This window comes from Macaca fascicularis, chromosome 13 (genome assembly GCF_037993035.2).
Source record: "Macaca fascicularis isolate 582-1 chromosome 13, T2T-MFA8v1.1".
NCBI classification, from domain to species: Eukaryota; Metazoa; Chordata; class Mammalia; order Primates; family Cercopithecidae; genus Macaca; species Macaca fascicularis.
In genome coordinates this window covers 47,879,771-47,904,743 of record NC_088387.1, presented here as the reverse complement: position 1 = coordinate 47,904,743, position 24,973 = coordinate 47,879,771, and the positions used below count along the sequence as shown (strand labels likewise).

Sequence of the window (24,973 nt, the reverse complement as noted above, 5' to 3'; positions counted from 1 at the left end):
TCCCTGAACTTAGGTTGAAACTTAATCCCCGGCCGAGTGTGCAGTGGCTCACGCCTGTGATCCCAGCACTTTGGGAGGCCAAGGCGGGGCGGATCACAAGGTCAGGAGATTGAGACCATCCTGGCTAACACAGTGAAACCCCGTCTCTACTAAAAATACAAAAAAAAAAAAAATAAAGCCGGGCTTGGTGGTGGGCACCTGTAGTCCCAGCTATTCGGGAGCCTGAGGCAGGAGAATGGTGTGAACCCAGGAGGCGGAGTTTGCCGAGATCGCACCACTGCACTCCAGTCTGGGCGACAGAGCAAGACTCCGTCTCAAAAAAAAAAAGAAACTTAATCCCCTAAAGGCAGTATTGAGAGGAGTGGCCTTTAAGAGGTGATTGGGTGATGCAGGATCTATCCTCATGAATAGATTAATTCATTCATGGAGTAATGGGTTAATGGATTAACAGGTTAGTACGGGAGTGGGACTGGTGACTCTATTCAGAAAGGGAAGAGAGACCTGAGCTGGCGCACCCAGCCCCTCACCATGTGGCCTGCACCACCTGAGACTCTGCAGAGTTCCCATCAACACGAAGGGCTTTACTAGGTGTGGCACCTTGACCTTGGACTTCTCAGACTCCAGAACTGTAGGAGATAGATTCCTTTCCTTTATAAATTCCCCAGCTTCAGGTATTCTGTTTTATAGAACAGGCGTTCTGTTTATACAACAGAAAATGGACTAAGAAACTGAGGCAATTGCATAGGATTGTTTGGAAAGAGTAGATAGGTACAAATGGAACCTTTGTGTGATCTTGACATCTGTACATTAATTGTATACTGTCTCTCTGTGCTAATGTCATAAAAAAGAAATGCCTCAGCTGTACTCCTGTGTATAATCCTGGAAAAATGTGGATGCCCTAGTCTGTGTGTAGAGAGTGCAGAAAGGTGTAAGGTTCTTTTAGAAATTAAGCATCTCTTTCTGTTAGGTAGTAATGCGTGGTTTCTTGTGTTAAGTGTCTCTTGCTGATAGCAGAAAGGATATATTCATTCTCTCCCCAGCCTAGAGCAGAAATGGAACAGAACATATTTTTATATTTTAATGAGTATAGAATTAAGTGCACAGGGTTAAGAAAAACACCTAAAGCCATATAACGAGCATTTTCTCAAAAATTGGATTTTGCTCTCCTGAGCTCTCCCCCAGAGCTTTCTACCATGTATTTTAGAGAGGGGGAAAAAAAAAAAAAAACACCTTCACTACTTCTCTCAGTGATCAAAACAAGACATAAAATAGGCCGGGCGCGGTGGCTCAAGCCTGTAATCCCAGTACTTTGGGAGGCCGAGGCAGGTGGATCACGAAGTCAGGAGATCGAGACCATCCTGGCTAACATGGTGAAACCCCGTCTCTACTAAAAATACAAAAAACTAGCCGGGCGTGGTGGCGGGCGCCTGTAGTCCCAGCTACTCGGAGGCTGAGGCAGGAGAATGGCGTAAACCCGGGAGGCGGAGCTTGCAGTGAGCCGAGATCGCGCCACTGCACTCTAGCCTGGGTGACACAGCGAGACTCCGTCTCAAAAAAAAAAAAAAAAAAAAAAAAAAAAGACATAAAATAGATTTTTCTTTAAGAGGAGTTGAGCCATTTCCCAGCGATGCCACTTTACCTTTATGGAGAAGGAAGAAATATTGCCTTGGGGACTACAAGGTAAAATAGTGACTTAACAGCAAGATGGTAAAATACTCCTTTCCTGAAACCTGGTGAAAGGAACCAAATCAATAAAAATAGAGGAAAAGGTTTCATCAGCTGAAATTTGGGAATAGCCCCAATCTTCAACCATGAATTCCGAGGGCTGTCTGCCACTTTGAGATCAAATTGAATTAAAGAATGACACACTGAGTACACAACTCCCAGTGTTGGGAAAAATAACAGAGGGGCCCCACAACTTGGAGAAATGGGCTGGAAGATGGGAGACCACCGTCTAGAAGCCATGCTGTGTGGAAACCAGGGAATGCAGGCAGAGCATGTTCCCCATTTGCTCCAGCTTTTGAAGGGGATAAGGTCTGGGCCGAGGATGGTGGGCTAGAGAGATGGGAAATCATATCCTAAGAGCTGGCTTTGTAGCTGAAGGCCAACAGTACCGAAAAAGCTATTGTGCAAAGAAAAAATACTTACTGAACCACCAAACAAAAATCCTGCCAACTGTGGGGCTTTATTTTAACTTGACATCTTATCAGAGTGACTAACTCAGTCCCTTTCGAGGGAATGAACCGAAATCTTAAGAGTATCTCTCCCCATCAGGACAGAGTACAACCCAACCCTCAACATACACATAAAAATTTAGAGGCATTGGCTCCAAGAGACAGAGGGGCTTGGAGATGAAGTTTCCCAGTCGCAGTTGTCCACAGCTAGTCCCAGTTCTCCTGTCCCCTCTCAGACTGCTGAACTTTCAAACTAATAATTGAAACCTCTACAGCATCCAGTTATCTAGCTGAATTTTTTTTTTTTTTTTTTTTTTTTTTTTGAGACGGAGTCTCGCTCTGTCGCCCAGGCTGGAGTGCAGTGGCCAGATCTCAGCTCACTGCAAGCTCCACCTCCCGGGTTCCCGCCATTCTCCTGCCTCAGCCTCCCGAGTAGCTGGGACTACAGGCGCCGCCACCTCGCCCGGCTAATTTTTTGTGTTTTTAGTAGAGACGGGGTTTCGCCGTGTTAGCCAGGATGGTCTCGATCTCCTGACCTTGTGATCCACCCGTCTCGGCCTCCCAAAGTGCTGGGATTACAGGCTTGAGCCACCGCGCCCGGCCGAATTTTTTTTTTTTTTTTAAGATAGAGTCTTACTTTGTCACTCAGGCTAGAGTGCAGTGGCACGATCTTGGCTCTCTGCAGCCTCTGCCTCCCAGGTTCAAGTGATTCTCCTGCCTCAGCCTCCTGAGTAGCTGGGAATACAGGTGCATGCTACCACGCCCAGCTAATTTTTGTATTTTTAGTAGAGACGGGGTTTCACCGTCTTGGCCAGGCTGGTCTGGAACTCCTGACCTTGTGATCCACCTGCCTTGGCCTCCCAAAGTGCTGGGATTACGGGCTTGAGCCATCGCACCTGGCCTCTAGCTGAATTTTTAAGGGAAGAATTTGAGCAGTGTCCAGGTAAACAGGAGTAAGGAAATTCTGCCCGCTCTATTTTTGGGCAAATGAGTATAGACTAGTGGCTTTCAGTTGGAGGCTTTCCATTCCTCTCCCCTGGGGGACATTTGGCAGTATCTGAGTACATTTTTGGTTGTCTCAAGTGGTGTGGTACTACTGACATCTAGAAGCTAGGGATGCTGCTAAGCCTCCTATAACACACAGAACAGCCCCTACAGCAAAGAACTAATTGATCCAAAGTGTCAGTTCTGCCAAGGGGAAGAAACTAGAGATCGACTTCTCCTGTAAGAAGATTGCTTTACAAACAAACAACATGGTAGCCATTCAAATTCTGTAGGAAAAGTGGAGGGATTAATATAACATTTAATATGAAAATTTATAATTCTTTGTACATTTTCATTAGTGTTAACAAGCTTAGTTTACAAATACTTAAGCTTAAAAAAGAAAATTTACATGAGAAAATACAGGAATTGTTTAAACTGCTGACTTACATCTTCAAGGAAGTTGAAGAAAACAGTCGCTATGAAATAAAAAATGAAAGGTGAGGTGCTAAGTTATAAAGAAGTCATGAGAGTTATGGATTAAATTCCAGAAGCACTTTGCCATTACAAAGCACATAAAAAGTGCATTAAGAAGCTACAAAAAGCAGAATCAGAGTTAACAGAAAAAGCAGATTGGTGAGGAAGAGGCAAGGTCTTGAAAGTTTACCCCAAAACGGGAAAATGTAGAAATGAACAGTATCGCTGTCGCGTACAGCGAGGGAAGCAGAAGAGAGGGACAGTAGGGACCCCACACACAGATGCATTCTGGTAGGAATCTTGGGAACACTCAGTGTTCCCGGCGAAGAGTGTGGTGCACACTGGACAAACGTGAGAGTCAAAGGTAGAATAGAAAATGTTTTTGAAGTGAAAAGTGTTATAAGAAGAAGTTATCATATCCAGGGAAAATGAGGAAAATTTGACAAATAATGCTGATTAACTTATTGAATTTCAAGGGTGAAGAATCACCTACAAGTTAAAAAAAAAAAAAAGTTGGTCACATATATTAGGTTTTTGTAAACAAATGTTTTTTAATTTTTAAATTTTTTTGCTTTTTTAAAAGCACTTTAAAAAAACGTTTTGTATTGAAATACACGTACAGGAAGGTATGTGAATCACAAGTGTACAGCTCCATACAGTTTTATAAAAGACACACACTCATGTAAACAGCAGAACAGAATTTTACCAGCACCTCAGAAGCCTCCGAAGTCCACCCCTCCAGGCACGTGCCACCCAATCCTCTAAAACATAGGCTGGCAGCCTGCAGACCAAACCTGGCCCACATTCATGTATAAAAGGGGTTTTTATGTTTTTAAATGGTTGGAAAAAAAAAAAAAAGTCAATTGAAGAATAACATTTCATGACTCATGAAAAGTATATGAAATCCAAATATCAGAGCCTGTAAAGTTTTATTAAAACATGGCCATGCTCATTTGTTGATCTATTGTCTATAGCCACTTTTGCACCACAACAGCAGAGTTGAGTAGTTGCCCCTGAGATTGCAGAACCTAAGATGTGTACTGTCTGGTACTTAACAGAGTAAGTTTGTTGACCCCTGTCCTAAGGTAACTACTCTATTCTAACTTCTTAGCACACTGATCAGTTTTGTCTGTTCTTAAACTTCATGCAATGGAATCATGAATATGTATCATACGCTCTTTCATTTTCTGGTTTTTGCTCAATGATGTGTTTATGAGATTCATCTATGTTTTTATTTAATTTTTATTTATTTTTTTGAGATGGAGTCTCGCTCTGTTGACCAGGCTGGAGCACAGTGACACAATCTCAGCTCACTGCAACCTTCGCCTCCCTGGTTCAAGTGATTCTCCTGGCTCAGCCTCCAGAGTAGCTGGGACTACAGGCATGCGCCACCATGCCTGGCTAACTTGTATTTTTTTTAGTAGAGACGGGGTTTCACCAGGTTGGCCAGGCTGGTCTCGAACTCCTGACCTCAGGTGATCCGCCTGCCCCGGCCTCCCAAAGTGCTGGGATTACAGGTATGAGCCACCTTGCCTGGCCTATTTATTTAATTTTAGAGAGACAGGATGTCACTGTTGTCCAGGCCAGAGTGCAGTGATGTGATCATAGTTCACTGCAACCATGAACTCCTTGGCTCAAGCAATCCCCACACCTCCCAAGTAGCTGGGACTACAGGCACATGCCACTGCGCCTGGCTAATTTTAAAATTTTTTTTAGAGACGAGGTCTCTGTTTGTTGCCCAGGCTTAGTCTCCCACCTTGGCCTCCCAGAGTGCTGGGATTACAAATGTGAGCCCCCGTGCCTGGCCCTGTGTTATCTGTATGTATGTACATTTGTTATCTGCCCCTGTCATTCATTCTCATAGCTGTACAGTATTCCATTTTTTGAATACACCACAATGTATCCAGTAGGTCGCTGATGGTCTTTTGGGTTGTTTCCAACTTGGGGTTGTTATGAATCATGCTGATATAAGACATTCTTATACCTGTCTCTTGGTGCATTTATGTGTACATGTATATGCTTAGGTACTTACCTAGGACTGAAATTGTGTGTGTTCAGTTTTAGTAGGTACCATTGGTCTTCCAAAGTGGTTGTTACAATTTAGGCTCCCACCAGCATTGCTCCACGTTCTCACCAGCAAATGGTGCCATCCCGTCTTTGCCATTGTGTAGACGTATAATAGTATCTCACTGTGGTTTTAATTTGAATTTCCCTGATGCCTAATGAGGGTGAGCAGTTTTTCATATGCCATCTTTTGTAGAGTTCCTGTTCAAGTCCTTTCTGTTCAAGTTCCTGTTCAAGTCATTCAAGTTGCTATTCAAGCCCATTTCTCTATTGTTTTTCTTTTTCTTATTGAGTGGTAAGGGTTCTTTATTTTGGATATATGGGTCCTTTGTTGGATATATGTATTGCAGTTCTCTGAATAGAGTATTGAGATTTAAAAGTTTGATCCAAGTTTGACCTACTTAAGTCACCATCCATATGTAAAGTCTTCATAAAAACATTTTTGAATATGTAAGAACTCAGATTTTCTAGAGATGAATCAAAATGATAATAGATGGGGAAGTTGTAGTATGGAGAGGCTGGCAACGAACACTAAATCTGTTCAAATGTAAAGTCTAACTTTAAATGACAGTTATTTTTCTAAAACAAAAGATATTTACTTAAACTCTACTTAAGGTATATTTTTATGTTAAACATCTTAACGTGTAGCAGAGGAAAATACCTTCCTAAGGATGCCAGTGAAAAGCAGAAGTAAAGGAGGAGGTGGGAGAAATTGTAGAGGTACTAACTTTTCTCTTTAGAAGTACCATTAGCATTTCTAAAAACATACTATAGATTTTTCCAGATTACCAGGGATGGTGCTGGTGGGGGAAATAGAAAATACAACATCTGCAGCAAACGAAGAAGACGAGGAAGCATTAAACATGGAAAACATAAAATGCCAGAAATACATGTTATAACAATGAATATAAATAGGGTAAAGTCACCTGTTGAATTTAAGATCGAATAGCATTAAGCAGCACTAAGAAGGTTAGTAAACCTTGTTTCACTGTGAGAAAAAAGAGAATCATATACTGAAAGATCTAAATACTTGGTTAGGTTCAGGTGAAAGTTTTTTTGTTCTGTTTTGTTTTGTTTTGTTTTGTTTTGAGACAGAGTGTCACTCTGTCACCCAGGCTGGAGTGCAGTGGCGCGATCACGGCATACTGCAACTTCCGCCTCCTGGGTTCAAGTGATACTCCTGTCTCAGACTCCCGAGTAGCTGTAGTTACAGGCACGCACCACCACACCTGGCTAATTTTTGTATTTTTAGTAGAGATGAGGTTTCACCATGTTGACCAGGCTGTTCTCTATCTCCTGACCTCAAGTGATCTGCCCGCCTCAGCTTCCCAGTGTTGGCATTACAGGCCTGAGCCACCATGCCTGGCCTAAAATTTTTTTTTAATGGAGTATGCCAGGCTCCTCATATAAAATCACATTGAGAAGTCTAATTGTCCCACTGTTGGTGAAGCCCAGTTGTCACTAGGTTAAGGTGGTAAGAGCGAGAGCCAGGTCTTGCCAGTCTAAAGTTATGTTTTCCCCTTATGTGTCCAGCAAATAATTTGTCAGGCGATACTTTACCACCATGTGATTATCCAGTTCCCCATCAATCTTTAGTCATATCATGTCTACTGATGATCCTTGTGTAAGTTAATTTTTCATTAGGGATTGCAAACTGATGATATTCTAATTCTGTCCATCCTTTTTTACATTTAATACCTTACAAAACCTGAAAGATGCTCAATAATTCAGTCACAGAAGGACAAATGCTGCGTGATTCCACTTATATGAGATCTTGTAAAATAGAGTTATAGAAGTAGCAAATAGAACGTGATTGCTAAGGGATGGGGGAGGGGGAGATGAGTTTAATGCATATAAAGTTACAGTTATGCAAGATGTGTAAGTCCTAGAGATCTGCTGTACAACATAGTAAACATACCATATTGTGCACTTAAAAGTTTAAGAGGGAGATCTGGCCCGGTGCAATACCTCTGCCTACAATCCCGCACTTTGGGAGGCCGAAGTGGGAGGATCACTTGAACCTAGGAGTTTGAGACCAACCTGGGCAACAAAGGCCATCTCTACAGACAAAAAAAAAATAAGTGAAATAGATTGTAAAAGAGGGGTAGATGTTATCTTTAGAGTTCTTTCCCAAAATAAGAAACAAAAAAGTGCTGTTCTTCATTTGATTACTTTCTAAGTAAGAAAGCAAGGATAATGCATAATTTCCCCTTAATTACCAATTGTCAGAATATAAGAGTTGGCTTAATATCACATTTCATCAGTTGGAAGAAGTGTGAGCATATGTGGCTTTTTTTTTTTTTTTTTTTTTTTTTTGAGACTGAGTCTGGCTCTGTCGCCCAGGCTGGAGTGCAGTGGCTCGATCTCAGCTCACTGCAAGCTCCGCCTCCCGGGTTTACGCCATTCTCCTGCCTCAGCCTCCGGAGTAGCTGGGACCACAGGCGCCCGCCACCTCACCTGGCTAGTTTTTTGTATTTTTTAGTAGAGACGGGGTTTCACCGTGTTAGCCAGGATGGTCTCGATCTCCTGACCTCGTGATCCGCCCGTCTCGGCCTCCCAAAGTGCTGGGATTACAGGCTTGAGCCACCGCGCCCGGCCATATGTGGCTTTATACTACTTAAAAACATCTCGAAGCTCTCCGAAGTCAGGATATAGCTTATAATCAATGATGTCTTATACTAGTTGTTGGCCAGGCAGCCATTATGGCACCATATACATGCATGAATTTGGTCACAGCTTTTCATATTGTTATCTCGGTGAGTTATGAATATTGTTAGTATTATGTGTGTTAAGATTAAATACTGTTTAAATTATCTTCAAAAAGAGTACAGTGTGATTCAGTATTGAAACAAAGTTATTGTGTGTAGAAACATGGAACTAAGCTTCTGAGCATTTTTTTTTTTTTTTTTAATTTTTTGAGACAAGGTCTTACTCTGTCTCCCAGGCTGGAATGCAGTGGTGTGATCCCCGCTCACTACAACCTCTGCCTCCCAGGCTCAAGTGATCCTCCCACCTCAGCCATTTGAGTAGCTGGGACCACGCCTGCCTAATTTTTGTTTATTTGTTTGTTTGTTGGTAGAGGTGGGGTTTCACCACATTGCCCAGGCTAGGCTCAAGCAGTCTGCCCACCTCAGCCTCCCAAAGTGCTGAGATTATAGGTACGAGCCACCACGCCTGGCCCAGATTTTTTTTTCAATAAATATACTGGAACATTTTTTGGAGATTTGTAAAAAATTTGAAAAAACTGACAAAATACATAGCCTAGAAATATTGAAAAAAATTCTTAATAAATGGTAAGTATGTCACAAATGCATAAAATGTATGTAGATACTAGTCTATGTATTAATTAGCTGTTATCAGTAAGACTTCCAGTCAACAGTAGGCTATTAGTAAAGTTTCAGGGAAGCCAAAAAGATATATGCAGATTTTCAACCACACTGGGAGTTGGTGCCCCTAACCTCTGTGTTGCTCAAGAGTCAACTGTATTCTTGGAAAACATGCAACACATTTACTGTATTTAGCTTATGTTTTTCTTTTTATGTATATATGGTGATATATAAGATATATCTATCTAAGCAAGTCTAAAAGCTTTTTCAATGAATATGAGATCAAAAGTGAAAGTGATTATGTATAGTATTGCTATGGTTTAAGTGACAAGGTTTAACTTTAAGTGGTAACTCATAAAAACTATGCATATTATAGCAGTTGAAATGAAATGAATAATCATCTTCAAGGACAATGGAGTGTTTGTTATTTTTTTCTCTTTTCTCTTTTTTTAGCATTATTATGGCCTAATGAATATTTATATATTTAATGTGTTTTAGTTACAGGCGTTCTTTTTGCTCAGATTGTCCCAAATTTGGCTAGTGGGATGCCCCTTCAGGCCAGCTCCTGTGGTCTTTGGATATACCTCACCCCAGATCGTTCTTTGATCATTTCTTTGCTTTTTGTTCAGCAAGAAATATCCAGGGCACATCATACTTTTCCTGCCTCAGACCTTGAATTAACCATTTCTCCAAGGCCACCTGGTTTTTTTTTTTTTTTTTTTTTTTGGCTTGGTCACCTGACTTCTCTTTCCTTTTCCCTTTCCCTTTCCTTTCCTTTCCTTTTTCCTTTTTCCTTTTTCCTTTCCTTTCTCCCTTTCCTTTCCTTTCTTTCCTCCCTTTCCTTTCCTTCCTTCCTTTCCTTTCCTTCCTTCCTTTCCCCTTCCACTTCCCCTTCCGCTTCCCCTTCCGCTTCCCCTTCCCTTCCGTTCCCTTCCCTTCCCTTCCGTTCCCTTCCCTTCCCTTCCTCCTCTCTTTCTTTCCTTCTCTTTCTTTTTTTTCCTTTCTTTCTTTTTCTTTTCTTTTTTTTTTTTTTTTTTTTTTTTGAGACAGAGTCTTGCTCTTTTGCCAGGCTGGAGTGCAGTGGTGCGATCTCAGCTCACTGCAATCCCTGCCTCCCGGGTTCAAGCAATTTCCCTGCCTCAGCCTCCCGAGTAGCTGGGATTACAGGCACACACCACCAAGCCTGGCTAATTTTTTTTTTTTTTTTTTTAATGTACTTTTAGTAGAGACGGGGTTTCACCATATTGGCCAGGATGGTCTCGATCTCCTGACCTTGTGATCCCTCTGCCTCGGCGTCCCAAAATGCTGGGATTACAGGCATGAGCCACCACGCCCGGCCTCTTCTTCTCTCTCTCTCTCTCTCTCTGTCTCTCTTTCTCTACTTCCCCCCTCCCTCCCTCCCTCCCTCCCTTTCCCTTTCCTTTCCTTTCCTGACAGAGCCTCGCTGTGTCACCAGGCTGGAGTGCGGTGGCATGATCTCAGCTCACTGCAGCCTCCACCTCCCAGGTTCAAGTGATTCTCCTGCCTCAGCCTCCTGAGTAGCTGGGACTACAGGCGCCCACCACTACGCCTGCTAATTTTTTGTGTTTTTAGTAAAGATGGGTTTCACTGTGTTAGCCAAGATGGTCTCGATCTCCTGACCTCATGATCCGCCTGCCTTCGCCTCCCACAGTGCTGGGATTTCAGGCGTGAGCCACCGCGCCCGGCCCACTTGTTTCCTTTTAAAGGATAATGGTGTTTAAAAATCAAAACCAGAGAGCTAGGGGTACTTACAGCTACTATAATGTCATTGCTTTTGTGTTTCTCAAGTGGACAGGACCTGATATTTATAATTCGAATTTAACAGTACATAGGTTTTACTTCTTTGATTTTTATACTTATATCTTCTTTATCTTATACTTAATAAGATACTTAATCTTAGTTCCTAGCTCAGGATCCTTTAAGTACCATACATAACATTTATTCAATATATAAAATGAAAACTATATGAAAATGAGACATTTACATAACAAGAAATTGATGGTGGTAGTGTATATATATGTTACACATATGCATGCACAGAAGATAATATAATATCTATCATATGTTATATGAGGATAATTTGTACATGTATACTAGTTTTATAACTTTGTAAGTCACCAACTTTGTTGTCAAATCTCTTTTCTAGAATATCTTCTCCCTTATACAGACTTATACTCAGGAGGAGACATAAGTAAAAGAAACAATGCTTTTAAGAGACTCCTTGGGCTGCCCTGTAAACTGCTGAAAGTGGCTTTGGTTTTGTTTGGCACTTGGAGCTTTCTCTGCCCTTTGTGTTTTAGTGGCCTTCCCAGAGAAACCTGACCAGCCAGTTCTAGGTTGTCTTGGTTTTAGATCTTCGTGTCTTGTTTTCCAGCTATTGGGATGGAGTTGCTAAGATTTAGTTTGTGCCTTCTTGAAAATTTCCTTTTTCTGACCTTAACCATGTAAGTTTTGAGTTTTTGTGAGTTAGGCAGAAGATGATCAGCAAAAGCTACATGATGTTTCTGTTCCCAGCATAAGACCCTGCAGTCAGTTTGTTACTTTGAATTTTCTCCAGACAATAGAAACTGGAACAAAGCCCAGAAGTTCTGGCATATTCTTGTGTTCTATTTTCTGTATACCATGTGGTCTCCTAGCACCTATAAAGAGTTCAGACCACTGCCTCCAGCACCCACATTCTCATATTCTCTTCCTCTCCCTCCCCCCGCTCTCCCTTGGCCTTCTCCTCTCCCTACCTCTTTACATGCATCCTTCTGTAATTCCATTTTATGGTTCAAAATAGTGCCCATTTGGAATGAGTCATTTCTAACTCTTTAGTTGAATATACTCATTCATGAAATGTTTAAGCACTGGTACCTTACATCTCATCTAATCTTCAACAATCCTATTATGTAAAAACATAATTTTAACTATGTTGAGGCTCACCAAGGTTGTGTAATTTGCCCACAGTCACATAATTTGTTTGGTGGAGCTTAGACAACAGCTGCCTATTGAGCTTATATTATGTGCCAAATACTGTGCTAAGCCCTTTGTGTATTTTACGCATAGAGGCATGAGGATTAGAGAGGTTGGGAAGGTAACCATTGTAGTTGCCCAGGTTTCTGTCTGCAAGATCTGCATTTGTTATTCTGTGCCACATTAACAGTTACATAACAAGTATATAATGTATATATACATGCCTCGATAATTGACATTGTATACAAGATGCTCTAGAAGTCCAGAGGGAAAACAGCCTGAGAAAGTTCAATAGGGCTTCACAGAAAAAGTGGCATTTAAACTAGGCCCTTTCTTTGAGCTGGAGCTGCAAGGAAAGAGGGGAAAAAAATGAGTTTTTCCAAAAGGAGAGATCCAGAAAGGCTCTGTTGTCAATGAGAAAACATATTTAAGGATGTGGGGTACCAAGTGATTGTGTAGCAGAGCCCCTGGTGTCTGGGACAGGTTGCAAGGCAGGGAGGTGTGTGGAGATGGTATGGTGGGGACTTTGTGGACCACGTTCTGAAATTTGGATTGTGTCGTCTGTCTAGTGTGGCATCATCAATGGAAAGTGATGTAAACAGATTTCTGTTTGGGGAACATAACTGGTGGTATTGGGTAGGATGACTTAGGAGGGCTCAGACCAACTGTTAGGAGACGATGGCGATAATTGAGGCAAGAGCCTGACCCAGGACAGTAGGGAGGAGTGAGGTGCCTCCATGAGTAGACACCGTCAGTGGCAAGCCACTTCGATCAGGTCATCTGCTTGGCTGTACACTCCATGGCTGTTTTTGTTTTTGTTTTTGTTTTCTTTTTTAACTGGAACGCAACTGAACTCAGTAAAAGCAACTGAACTTGCTTTTACTCTGCTGCTCTTAGAGTTCATAATGACATATGTATATACCTTTATGCTTGTACAAGTGTGTTATGTACAAATGTATGTGTGATTGTGTGTAAACGAACTGTAGCATCTTATACATGCTGTACTGAAATTTTTTTTTCTCCCACTTAAAATATCTTGGAGGTCATTTTCTGTCAGTAAATCTGAAGCTACTTAATTCCTTTTGACAACTGCTCAATATTTCATTATATGGATATGCTGTAATGCATTTAACTAGTCCATAATAATGGACATTTAGGTTATTTCTGATATTTTTCCATTACAAACAGTGATATAGTGAGTGTTCTTGTTACATAGGTCCTTTTTTACATATACAATTATAACCAAATGCCTAGAAATAAATTTTTTGAGGAATTTGAAATTCTTTGAAATTGCTAGTTCAAACAGATTATGCATTTGTCATTTTAATGTATTGCTAAATTATTCTTTATACTGCCTATATCCTCACCCACACAGTGACTTATCAGACTTTTTGGTAGGGACTCCTCTGAAAGAGGGATAATGACATCTCATTGTAGTTTTATGCGTGTTTGAGCCATTTGCATTTTTCGAGAACCATTGGTATCTTTTTTTCATTTTTCTCTTGTGTTGTTGACCTTGTTTAGTTGTAGTAGCTCTTGCTATATTAAGGAAATTAGCCTTTTGACTGATGTCAGTTCCAGATCTCTCTTCCCAGTGTGATGTTTGTCTTTCAGCTTGACTTTCAGTAGTTATTACTAAGTTTTTCTTTAGTTGATTTATCAGGGTTTAATTTATTTGTTTTTGGGAGTGGCTTCGGAATTGTATGTCATACTTAAAGACCCTTCTTCCTGATTATTTTTTTAAATTTCCATTTTTTTCCTTCTAGCATGTGTATTGTATAGTTTAATTTTTTTGTATTTTAATCTTTCAGCCATTTGGAATGGATTTGGGGGTTAAGGTATTAAGTATGGATCAAACTCTTTTCCCCCAGTTGTCCTAACACTATGCATTGCAAGTTTTATCTTCCCCTATTGATAGGAAGTGCCATGAGGTATCTTATGTGTGGGTCTTGTCTGCTTGGCTAGATCATACACTTTTAAAAGGCAACAGTCAGGTATTATTCTATCTTGTATGCCCCATAAAGTTGAGCATAATGATCTGAATAAAATAGGTATGAAATTAATTTATTTTTTACATTTAAAAAATTGTGATATATATACATAGGAAAGTACCCAAAACATTCATGTAAAGCTTAATGAAATTTTGTAAAATGAACCTGTGTGACCACCACCTGGATCAAGAAATAGGCCACTTCTAGTCCCCCAGGAGTCACCTCTATGCCCTTTCTTGTTTATTTATCTTTTTTCCTTGATCCTTGATGCAGGGTCTTTGCTCTATCACCCAGGCAGGAGTGCAGTGGTGCAATTCATAGGCTGAGTTCACTGCAGCCTTGAACTCCTGGTATCAAGTGATCTTCCTGCCTCAGCTTTCCAAGTAGTTGGGACTATAGGCACATACCAACAAGCCTGGCTAGGTTTTTACTGTTGTTTGTTTGTTTTTTTGTAGTGACAAGGTCTCACTATGTTGCCCAGCCTGGTCTCAAACTCCTGGACTCAAGTGATTCTCCCCTCGGCCTCCTAAAGTGCTGGGATTACAGGTGTGAGCCACCATGCCTAGACCTGTATGCCTTTCTAACCACATTCCTCTTCCATCCCCCAGAAGTAACCATTCTCTTAACTTTTGTTGAAGGGGTGGCCTGCCCCTTCACACCTGTGGGTGGGGGCGAGAGAGGTGGAACGAGAGACTTGAGAAAAGAAATGAGACACAGAAACAAAGTATAGAGAAAGAAAAAGTGAGCCCAGGGGACCAGCGCTCTGCATACAGAGGACCCACGCCTGCACGGCATGGGTCTCTGCACGGGTCTCTTGAGTTCCCTCAGTATTTATTGATCATTATCTTTACCATCTTAGAAAAAGGGAAGTGGCAGGATAATAGTATCATCGTAGGGAGAAGGTCAGCAGTAAGACATATGCATAAAGATCTCTGGACATGAATAAGTTTAAGGAAAAGTGCTGTGCCTTGATATGCATATGTAAACATCTCCATGTCCCACCTTTCGCCCTAAGGCGGTTTTCTCCTTTCTCAGTAAACAGAACATACAATCGAGTTTTACACTGAGATGTTCCATTGCCCAGGGACGGGCAGGAGACAGATGCTTTTCTCTATCTCAACTGCCAAGAGGCCTTCTTTCCTCTTATACTAGTCCTCCTCAGCACAGACCCTTCACAGGTGTCAGGCAGGGGGACGATCAGGTCTTTCCCTTCCCACGAGGCCATATTTCAGACTATCACATGGGGAGAAACCTTGGACAATACCTAGCTTTCCTAGGCAGAGGTCCCTGCGACCTTTGGCAGTGTACATGTCCCTGGATACTTGAGATTAAGAGAATGATGATGACTTTTCACAAGCATACTGCCTTCGGGCACTTGTTTACCAAAGCACACCCTGCACAGCCCAAAATCCATTAAACCTTGAGTCACCACAGCACATGTCTCTTGCAAGGACAAGGTTGGGGGTAGGGTCACAGATTAACAGCATCTCAAATACAGAACAAAATGGAGTCTCTTATGTCTACTTCTTTCTCTAGAGACACAGTAACAGTCTGATCTTTCTTTTCCCCACATTTGTGACAGTAATTTCCCTGCTTTTCTTTGTATGAAGTTGAACCATATAAAATTATCATTTTTGATAGGTCAAAAATCATTGACTGTCTGCAATTTCATATTTCAACCTAGTAGTTTTTACTCACTATGTATGGATCTCTTAGTATAGTTTGAGTCTGTTATTGAATATCATTTAAATGGAATCTTAACTGTATTCTGCTGTATTAGTCCATTTTCGCATTGCTGATAAAGACGTACCTGAGACTGGGTAATTTATAAAGAAAAAGATGTTTAATGGACTCACAGTTCCACATGGCTGGGGAGGCCTCACAATCATGGTAAGAGGCATGTCTTACATGGCAGCAGGTGAGAGAGAATGAGAGCCAAGTGAAAGGGGTTTCCCCTTATCAAACCTTCAGCTCTCCTGAGACTTATTCACTACCATGAGAACAGTATGGGGGAAACTGCCTCCATGATGCAGTTCTCTCTCACCGGCTCCCTCCCACAACACAGAATTATGGGAGCTACAATTCAAGATGAGATTTGGGTGGGGACACAGCTAGACCATATCATCTGTGTTGTGCTGCTTTCACTCACGGTGCTGTTGTAGTCAACCATGCTGTTGCAGGTTTCTGATTTTCATTGCTGAATATATTCCATAATATGACTACTGCATTTCAAGAGAAATCCATTCCACTGTTGCTGAATTACGAGTTGTGTCTTTATTTGGACTATTTTAGCAAGAATACCAGCCAGTCCCAGCGTCTCAAGCCTGTACTCCTAGCACTTTGGGAGGCCGAGGCAGGCAGATTGCTTGAGCCCAGGAGTTGGAGACTAGCCTGGGCAACATGGCAAAACCCTGTCTTTACAAAAAATACAAAAATTTGTCAGGCATGGTGGTGCACACCTGTAGTCCCAGCTACTCAGGAGGCTGAAGTGGGAGGATCACTTGAGCCTGGGAGGTGGAAGCTGCAGTGAACTGTGATTGTGCTATTGCACTCCAGCCTGGGCAACAGAGTAAGACCCTGTCTCTAGAAAAAAAAAAAAAAAAATCCCATAGCCTGGGTGGTTTAAACAGTGAACATTGATTTCTCACAGCTCTAGAGGCTGAGAATTCTAAGATCAAGGCACCAGCAGGTCTAGTGTCCATCGAGGGCCCCCTCCTAGCATGTAGACAGCCACCTCCTCGCTGTATCTTCACATAGCCAGGAGGGGAGAGGGAAGGGGAAGCAAGCTCTGTGGTATCCCTTCCTATAAGGACATTAGTCCCATTCAGGAGGGTGCCACCCTCTTGCCCTAATTACCTCCCCAAAGCCCTACCTCCAAATGCTATCCCATTGGGGATTAGGCTTCAACATACAAATTTGGGAGGGACACAAACATTCAGTCCACAGCAGGCTGTCTACAGCTTTGACTCTTGCAGACTGTGTTGATGTGAAAATCTTTGTATGTGGGATTTAATGTGTGTGACTATGATTTCTCCTAAGGATCAGCAAATTATGGCTCACTGTCTGTTTTTTTCTTTTACTTTTTAAATACTTTATTTTGAAATAATTTTACATTTATGGGAGAGTTACGAAGTTAGTGCAGAGAGTTCCTGTATATACTTTATATACCTTCTCTTGCTTGTAAATGTCTTACGTAATTATGGTATATTTAAAATGAAGAAATTAATGTTGGTACAGTACTGTTAACTACAGACTTTTTGGATTTCATTAGTTTTTCCACCAATGGTCCTTTTTCTGTCGTAGGACCCAGTGTAGGATACTCTATTACATGTAATTGTCGTATCTTAGATATGAAGCAAACTTGCCAGCTGTAGTACAGTAGGTGCACACTGTGTGTAGAGTTTTTTTGTTTTTAGCCTCCTAATATCCAGCCAGATCACTCTTTTCCAAAGCAGCTACTATGTAGCCTTTTGGGTCTATTTTCTTTCACTTAGAAAAACTCATTTAAAATTAATCCGTGTTGTTACATGAATGGTTTGTTCCTTTTTACAAGTTGAGTTGAGCTTCACATAAAATTAACCATCTTAAAGTGAACAATTCAGTGGCATTTAGTACATTCACAATATTATACAACCACATCTCCCTCCAGTTTTAAAATATTTTCATGATATTTTAAAATATTTAAAATTTTTCAGAAAAAAAAAAACCCTGTACCCATTAAGCAGTTACTCCTCATTCCTACCCACACACCCCCAGCCCCCAGCCTCTGGCAACAACCACCAATTTGCTTTTTTGGTTCTATAGATTTACCTATTCTGAGTATTTCATATGAATGGAAGCATACAATGTGTGACCTGTTTTGTATCTGGCTTCTTTCACTTAACAAAATGTTTTTGGTGGGGCACAGTGGCTTATACCTGTAATCCCAGCACTTTGGGAGGCCGAGGTGAGTGGATCACCTGAGGTCAGGAGTTCAAGACCAGTCTGGCCAACATGGTGAAACCCCTGTCTCTACTAAAAATACAAAATTAGCCGGGTGTGGTGGCACATGCCTGTAATCCCAGCTACTTGGGAGGCTGAGGCATGAGAATCACTTGAACCTGGGAGGCGGAGGTTGCAGTGAGCCGAGATCACGCCACTGCACCCCAACAAGAGCAAAACTCGATCTCAAAAAAAAAAAAAAAATGTTTTCAGGGTTCATCCATATTGTAGCATGTATCAGAACTTCTTTTATTTAAATTGTGGTAAAGTATGTATAACTTAAATTTGCCATTTTGATCATGTTTATGTGTACAGTTTAGTGGCATTAATTACATTCACAATATTGTGCAACTGTCATCACTATCTGTTTCCAAAACTTCATCAGCCTAAACAGAAACTCTGTCCCATTAAGCAATAACCCCTTATTTCCTGCTCCTCCCAGCCCCTGCAAACCTCTCATCTACCTTCTGTCTCCAGGAACCTGCCTCTTCTAGATAACTCATATCAGTGAAATCCTACAGTATTTGTCCTTTGTGTCTGGTTTCTTTTACTTGGCATAATGTTCTTAAGGTTCATCCATGTAATAACATGTATTAAAACTTCATTCCTTTTTTGGCTAATATTCCGTCATATGGACATACACATTTCATATATCCAACCACCTGCTGATGGATGGTTATGTTGTTTTCACCTTTTAGTTGTGGTGAATAAATGCTGCTCTGAACATTGGCATACAAGTATCTGTTTGAGCCTCTGTCTTCAGTTTGGTTGGGTATTTACCCAGGAGGGCTTCTGTCACTTAACAAAATGTTTTTGGCCGGGTGCGGTGGCTCACTGGAGGAGAGTAGCTTGCTGACCGCTGGTCTTGAGTGTGTGTCTAGAAATGGAATTACTGGGTCATGCAGGATGCAACTCTTTAGCTTCATTGGACAATGGTAGGCGGAATCCCAAAGTGCTTAGATCACAGACAGCACTTGGTTTTATCAGAGTTTTAAATTTTTGCCAATTTGGTCCCTGTGTGATGGTGTTTTATTGTGATTTTAATGTGTATTTCCTGATTTCTACTGGAGTTGAACACCTTTTCACATGTTCATAAGCATGTGGGTTTCCTGTTTTCTAGCATGCCTGTTAACTTTCCTGTTGGTGGTTTGCCTTTCTAAATTAATATTGACTAATTAATATTCCAAAAATGTTTACTCTTTGTGTTTCTGCAGAACAAATAGTGGAGAAAGATGAAGGTCCATATTATACTCACCTGGGATCTGGCCCCACAGTCGCCTCTATCCGGGAACTCATGGAGGAGCGGTGAGTGATACACAGATGTCCAAGGAGAAACGGGTGTGCTGTTAATGGAACGTGGATATTAAGCACCTCTCATTTTTCATTGCCTTGTAATAGAAAGCATACAGAAAGGAAGCCCTGATAACTGGGTTATGGAAGGCTGACTGTGGGATCCTCACTTCCATTGTTTCTGGGTTTCTTTCATTCTGTAGGTCTGCCCAATTCATGTACCCCTGCGTCTCTCTATCTTGAAATGTTTTTATTGAAGAAACATGGTTATATGGCTCTATGTCCTGTAGAGTTAGTTTCCTACAGCCTGAATTTTGCTGACAGCTTTCCCGTGGTATTGTGGTGTCATTTATAATGTTTCGCATGCCTCTGTGTCCTGTAAATTGGTAGTTAGACCAAAAGCCCTGATTGGGATCAGGTTGTTTTTCCTTTTTTTCCAAAACTGCCTCATAGGTAGAATTTTTTACCTCCCCTAAGAGGAATGTCATGTCTCACTCCTGACCAGTGGGAACCTACTCAGGTTGTCCCCTAAATCCTTTGGACAGGATCATAGGAGTCTTTCATAACTTTCTTGATTTCTCATATGACAAGATATCCTGGGTTCACGTTGTACATTTATCCAAGAAGTCCCAGTTCTTTTTCTTGGAGGAAAAAGTATTTAGAAAACAGACTCTGCCTACTAGGGGCACTCATGACTACACGGGGTTGTTCATTGTTTTTAGGCTGCTTAAGTAGAAAGAGCTATGTTGAATCTATGGATTTTTCATTCTTGTTATTGCTTAGTGATTACATACATCATGAGTTTATATTGACACTCCCAGTTCAAATTCAGGACTCTAGGGTTTCTGTTTACTAGTTGTGGTTTTTGAGCAGTTCATATAGATGGAGACTTGGAAACCCATGTGCATGTCCACAGCAGTTAGTAAACTCTCTGAGTTCCAGTCTGTGGCTCCGGGGCTGAGAGCAGGGACTTGAGCCAGACTGAGGCCCAGTCCTGGCCCTGCCACTCACTGCTGAGTCTCTAGCAAGTTGTTCTGCTCTTCTGTGACTCAGTTTTCTTATCTGCAAAATAGAGTTGATGATAAAAAGACTGTAGGAGTGTCATGAGGATAAACTGAATTGATGTGTGGAAAGACTTAGTGCTTGTCATGAGTACTACAGAAAAGGTAGACAGTCATTAACTACCTCACAGACAAATGCACTAATTGCATTTTTTCAAACAAGCATTAGTTTTTGTTTTGTTTTGTTTTTGAGACGGAGTCATGCTGTAGCCCAGGCTGGAGTGCAGTGATGCAATCTTAGCTCACTGCAAGCTCCGCCTCCCGGGTTCACGCCATTCTCCTGCCTCAGCCTCCCGAGTAGCTGGGACTACAGGCGCCCGCCACCACACCCGGCTAATTTTTTGTATTTTTAGTAGAGACGGGGTTTCACCGTGTTAGCCAGGACGGTCTTGATCTCCTGACTTCATGATCCACCCGCCTCGGCCTCCCAAAGTGCTGGGATTACAGGCATGAGCCACCACGCCCGGCTGCGTTAGTATTTTAATAATAAAAGCTAAGATGATGTAGACATAAGCATATGCTTGCCCATACATATACATACAAATACGTGAAAAGCTGCGTGGCTTAGAGTTGCTGCAGATTTGGGAACCAGATTTTGTCTGACCATGGGAGCAAAATACTTTTTATTTATTTTTTTGACATGGAATCTGCTTTGTCCTCCAGTCTAGAGTGCAGTGGTATGGTCTCGGCGCACTGCAACCTCCACCTCCCAGTTTCAAGCAATTTTCCTGTCTCAGCCTCCCGAGTAGCTGAGACTACAGGTATGCGCCACCACTCCCGGCTAATTTTTGTATTTTTAGCAGAGACAGGGTTTCCCCATGTTGGCCAGGCTGGTCTCGAACTCCTGACCATAGGTGATCCGCCCGCCTTGACCTCCCAAAGTGCTGGGATTACAGGCATGAGCCACCGTGCCTGGCAAGGAGCCAGATACTCTTGTCTGTGTAGCACAGAACATGATTTTGAACTGAATGACTACAACAGCTTCTCTGAATAAATGAAAAGCAAGATACATGGAGGACAGTGATCTACAGTCATCACTCTTAATTTCCTAGACCATCTGGAACATTTATATTCACCAATCTGTAAATTCTAGCCTGGTATGAGGGCACTTCTGAGTCAATGAGCATAAGACAGATTTGAAGCTGTGTAAGTGTTGTCATGCTTGCCTGCATGTGCTCACATCCCTGTGTGTTGTAGTTTGCAGATTAGACCAGGCAGCTTCTGGGCCAGTGATTTTTGTAAGGAATCCTGACACTATCATTTGCTGCAGGGGAGTCAAATGTACAAGTTTGATCTGGGGCAGGTTTTTTGTTCTGGGGCATTTTGAGGTAACAATTTTATAAGATTGCCAGACAGCTCTCTTAAACAACTTTTCATTATAGAAAAGTATTTTGAAACAAGGATCAAGAGATCTTTGAAATTTGGTAAGATAAGGTTGAAATATGTCTTTTTTTCCCCCCCTGATTGCTTTAAAAATAACAGCCAGCTGTAGATTCTTCAGAAACTGATCCAAGGGAGGAATTCCTCTCAAGACCAGGAATACTTGTGTTTTTCCTTAGCAACTGGTTTATTTTTATCTTAAGGACCTTGCAAATCATGTAACAGATTGCAGTTCCATCTTTATGTTGCCTGCTAGTAAACTTGGAGCCAGATTTGTGTACCCCATCAGGAGGAAGGTAATTTCTCATCTTTGGCCCATAGAACCTATTCAGGTTTATTCTTCTGGGTTTTTTTGTTTGTTTGTTTTATTTTGTTTTGTTTTTGACATGACCCTAACAAGCCTTTTTTGGATTTCTCATATAACAAGATATTCCAGGCTTATCTCTCAAAAATACACACAAAATCCCACTGTTTGTATTTTGTATGCCAGCGTACCTTTTTTTTTTTTTGCCCTTTACTCTGATTTCATCACTCGTTAGTTTTATTGTGTAGATATCTTCATAAGATCCTTTCTGGAACAAGGGGAGTAATGAGTGATTGATGCAAATCCCCTGGGTAGGGATCTAGTTTGTGAATGGTGGGTATAGTTTGTGAATGGCAGGTCTAGGCTGTCTCTTTTTCTAGACTGTTCCTCAACCCTTTCTCTTCAGGACTGCTCTGCTGTCAGGAGTTGGCTGAAGGCAGGGAGGGGAAATAAACTGAAATCAGGAAAACCTGGTTCTCTTAGCTTTTCCAGTAAAGATTTGGAGAAAGGAGGGGAAGGTTGAAAGCAGATCCTAAAATTTCCCAACTTATTTATGAGCTTCATACTTTGTGGGTACCCAGGTCCTTATCTTCATAGATAATTGGAGTCAGTTGCCAAACCCGTATCTGAGACCGGTGCACAGCACAGAGCCTTGTGTGTTCTGTCTGGGAAGGAGATTCTCTGCAGCCTAGGAGTTCATTAAAAGCTTGTTCTAGAAACAAAGAACCAACACTGTGCTAGCAGGTTCTCTGAGATTTGGGGAAACTGGTCTTGTTACTGTGTGATAGAGACAATCCTGAACAGGCAAAGCCTCAGAGCAGTGGTTGTCAGATTTCAGTGGGCCTCAGAGTCTCTAGAGGGTTTGTTAAAACACAGATGACTGGGCCCCACCTGAGTTTCTGACCCAGCAGGTCTGGGATGGGACCTGAGAATCTGTGTTCCATTCCTACCAAATTTCTAGGGGATTCTGATGCTGCTGGCTCTGGGACCACCCTTGAAGAGCCAGTTATCCTTTAGAATAAGATGATTGGCTTGGATGATTAGTTATCCTTTAGAATAAGATTTCAGGCTATCTATGCAGACTTAGTTGAGGGTCTGATAGTTAATCTGAATACTAGAAGGGCCTCTTCATGATAGGCCAAAAAGTGAGGCACTTAAGAAGAAAGAGCTAAAGTGAGAGTTGATTGGCTGTCTTTAAACACAAAGAGACAGTTCTGTTTTGTTTGTTGTTTTTTTTTTAAGTCTAGCTGATCAGACAGTGCTTGGCCCTTTTATTTGTCTAATGCGAGGTTCACTGCAGGACACATTTCTCACAGGGGCGGGATGGTGGGGAAGGACCTGGTTGGAAAGCGGTGGCAGTGTCCTCAGCTCACCCTCCTGCGAGGAACGCGATAGTGCTTCCGTCTCAGCGAGAGGAGTATGGTCACCTCAGGCTGTTCTCCCGACAGAGATCTCCAGGACACACCAGGGGCCCAGGCCCTGCCCTTATGGGTGGCTTCCTGATAAATGCTTGTTGAAATGAAAGTTGTCCAGGAACCAGACAAAAGCAGCATTATGTGTTCTTTAACTCTTCATCTAGACCACGCTATATAAACTCCTGAGTCCTGTCTCCAAACACTTTCTATAAGAGACTAACAGAGCCTTAGAATTTTAATGTAATTATCAGAAACACTTTTCATCCTTTTGCTAAGATCTTGAGTGAAATAGAGAACATGGAACTCAGAGGAACCTTAGATCAGCATTTTAAAAAAATCTTTGTGGGCTGACAAGAGCTTGTTTGAAAACATTAATTAGTTAATTTAAAAAAATTATAAACTCTGTTCTCTTTTTCAATTACAAAAATGAACCAAAGGCTTTAAAAGTCTAAAGAATAAGTAAAGCTCTAAAGTTTGATGTTATTTTTCAATATTTTCTAAGCATTTACAAAGATATTTGTATATATACAGATATAAATGTATTAAATATGTATATAGAGAAGTTTTAAACCAAATGTAGTCCATTATAATATACCCACTGTCTGTAGCTTGCTTTTCCCCCCACTTAATTTCTTTCCATGTCAGTACATACAATTCTACCTAATCATTTTTGATGGGACATGGTTTTTCATTGCATGAAAATTGATGTTTTTTTTGGTGAGGTTTATTATAATGTATTTAACCAGTCTCATGGTAGACATGTAAGTTGTTTCATTTTTCTGTTGTTGATGAGACAGTGAATTATCTTGTTCCTAAAGCTTGGTGCATTTGTACAGTTATTTGTGGGGTGGAGATTCCTAGAAGTGGAGTGGATAAGATAAAGAATATGTGTATTCTGAACTGTAGAAGCTATGATAACGTTAATGCTCTATGAAATAGTATATTAAAATAACATGCCATGATCAAATTGAATTTATTACGGAAATACAAGGATAGTTAGATTCAGACAAGCTGTTAAAATAGTATGCTGTTAATTGATCGAATAAAAAACATTTAATCATCTGTCTCCTTATATGTTAAAAATACATTTTATAGGCCGGGCGCGGTGGCTCAAGCCTGTAATCCCAGCACTTTGGGAGGCCGAGACGGGCGGATCACAAGGTCAGGAAATCGAGACCATCCTGGCTAACACGATGAAACCCCGTCTCTACTAAAAAATACGAAAAAAAAAAAAACTAGCCGGGCGAGGTGGAGGGCGCCTGTAGTCCTAGCTACTCAGGAGGCTGAGGCAGGAGAATGGCATAAACCTGGGAGGCGGAGCTTGCAGTGAGCCGAGGTTGCGCCACTGCACTCCAGCCTGGGCGACAGAGCCAGACTCCGTCTCAAAAAAAAATACATTTTATAAAAATAATTCTTAATTAAAATCCTTAGGACAGGAGACTCTTAGTAGCACCCTTCATATCTGTCTCTTTCCCAAAGTTAGCCAGTTTCATGCTCAGTGATGAATTGTTGGAAACATTTTCAGTTAAAGTTGGGAAGTAAGCAGAGATGCC

The 24,973-nt window shown here is 41.4% G+C and overlaps 1 protein-coding gene across 8 annotated transcripts in view; it reads left to right on the top strand.

Moving 5' to 3' along the window:
- The window catches only part of TET3 (tet methylcytosine dioxygenase 3), a 137,461-nt gene that overhangs the window by 71,586 nt on the left and 40,902 nt on the right, over positions 1–24,973 (top strand). For all 8 annotated transcript variants that reach the window (XM_074011528.1, XM_045369061.2, XM_074011531.1 and 5 more), the window contains one exon: positions 19,185–19,275. In XM_074011528.1, coding sequence (XP_073867629.1) covers positions 19,185–19,275 — 91 coding nt within the window. The remainder of the gene's footprint in view (positions 1–19,184; positions 19,276–24,973) is intronic.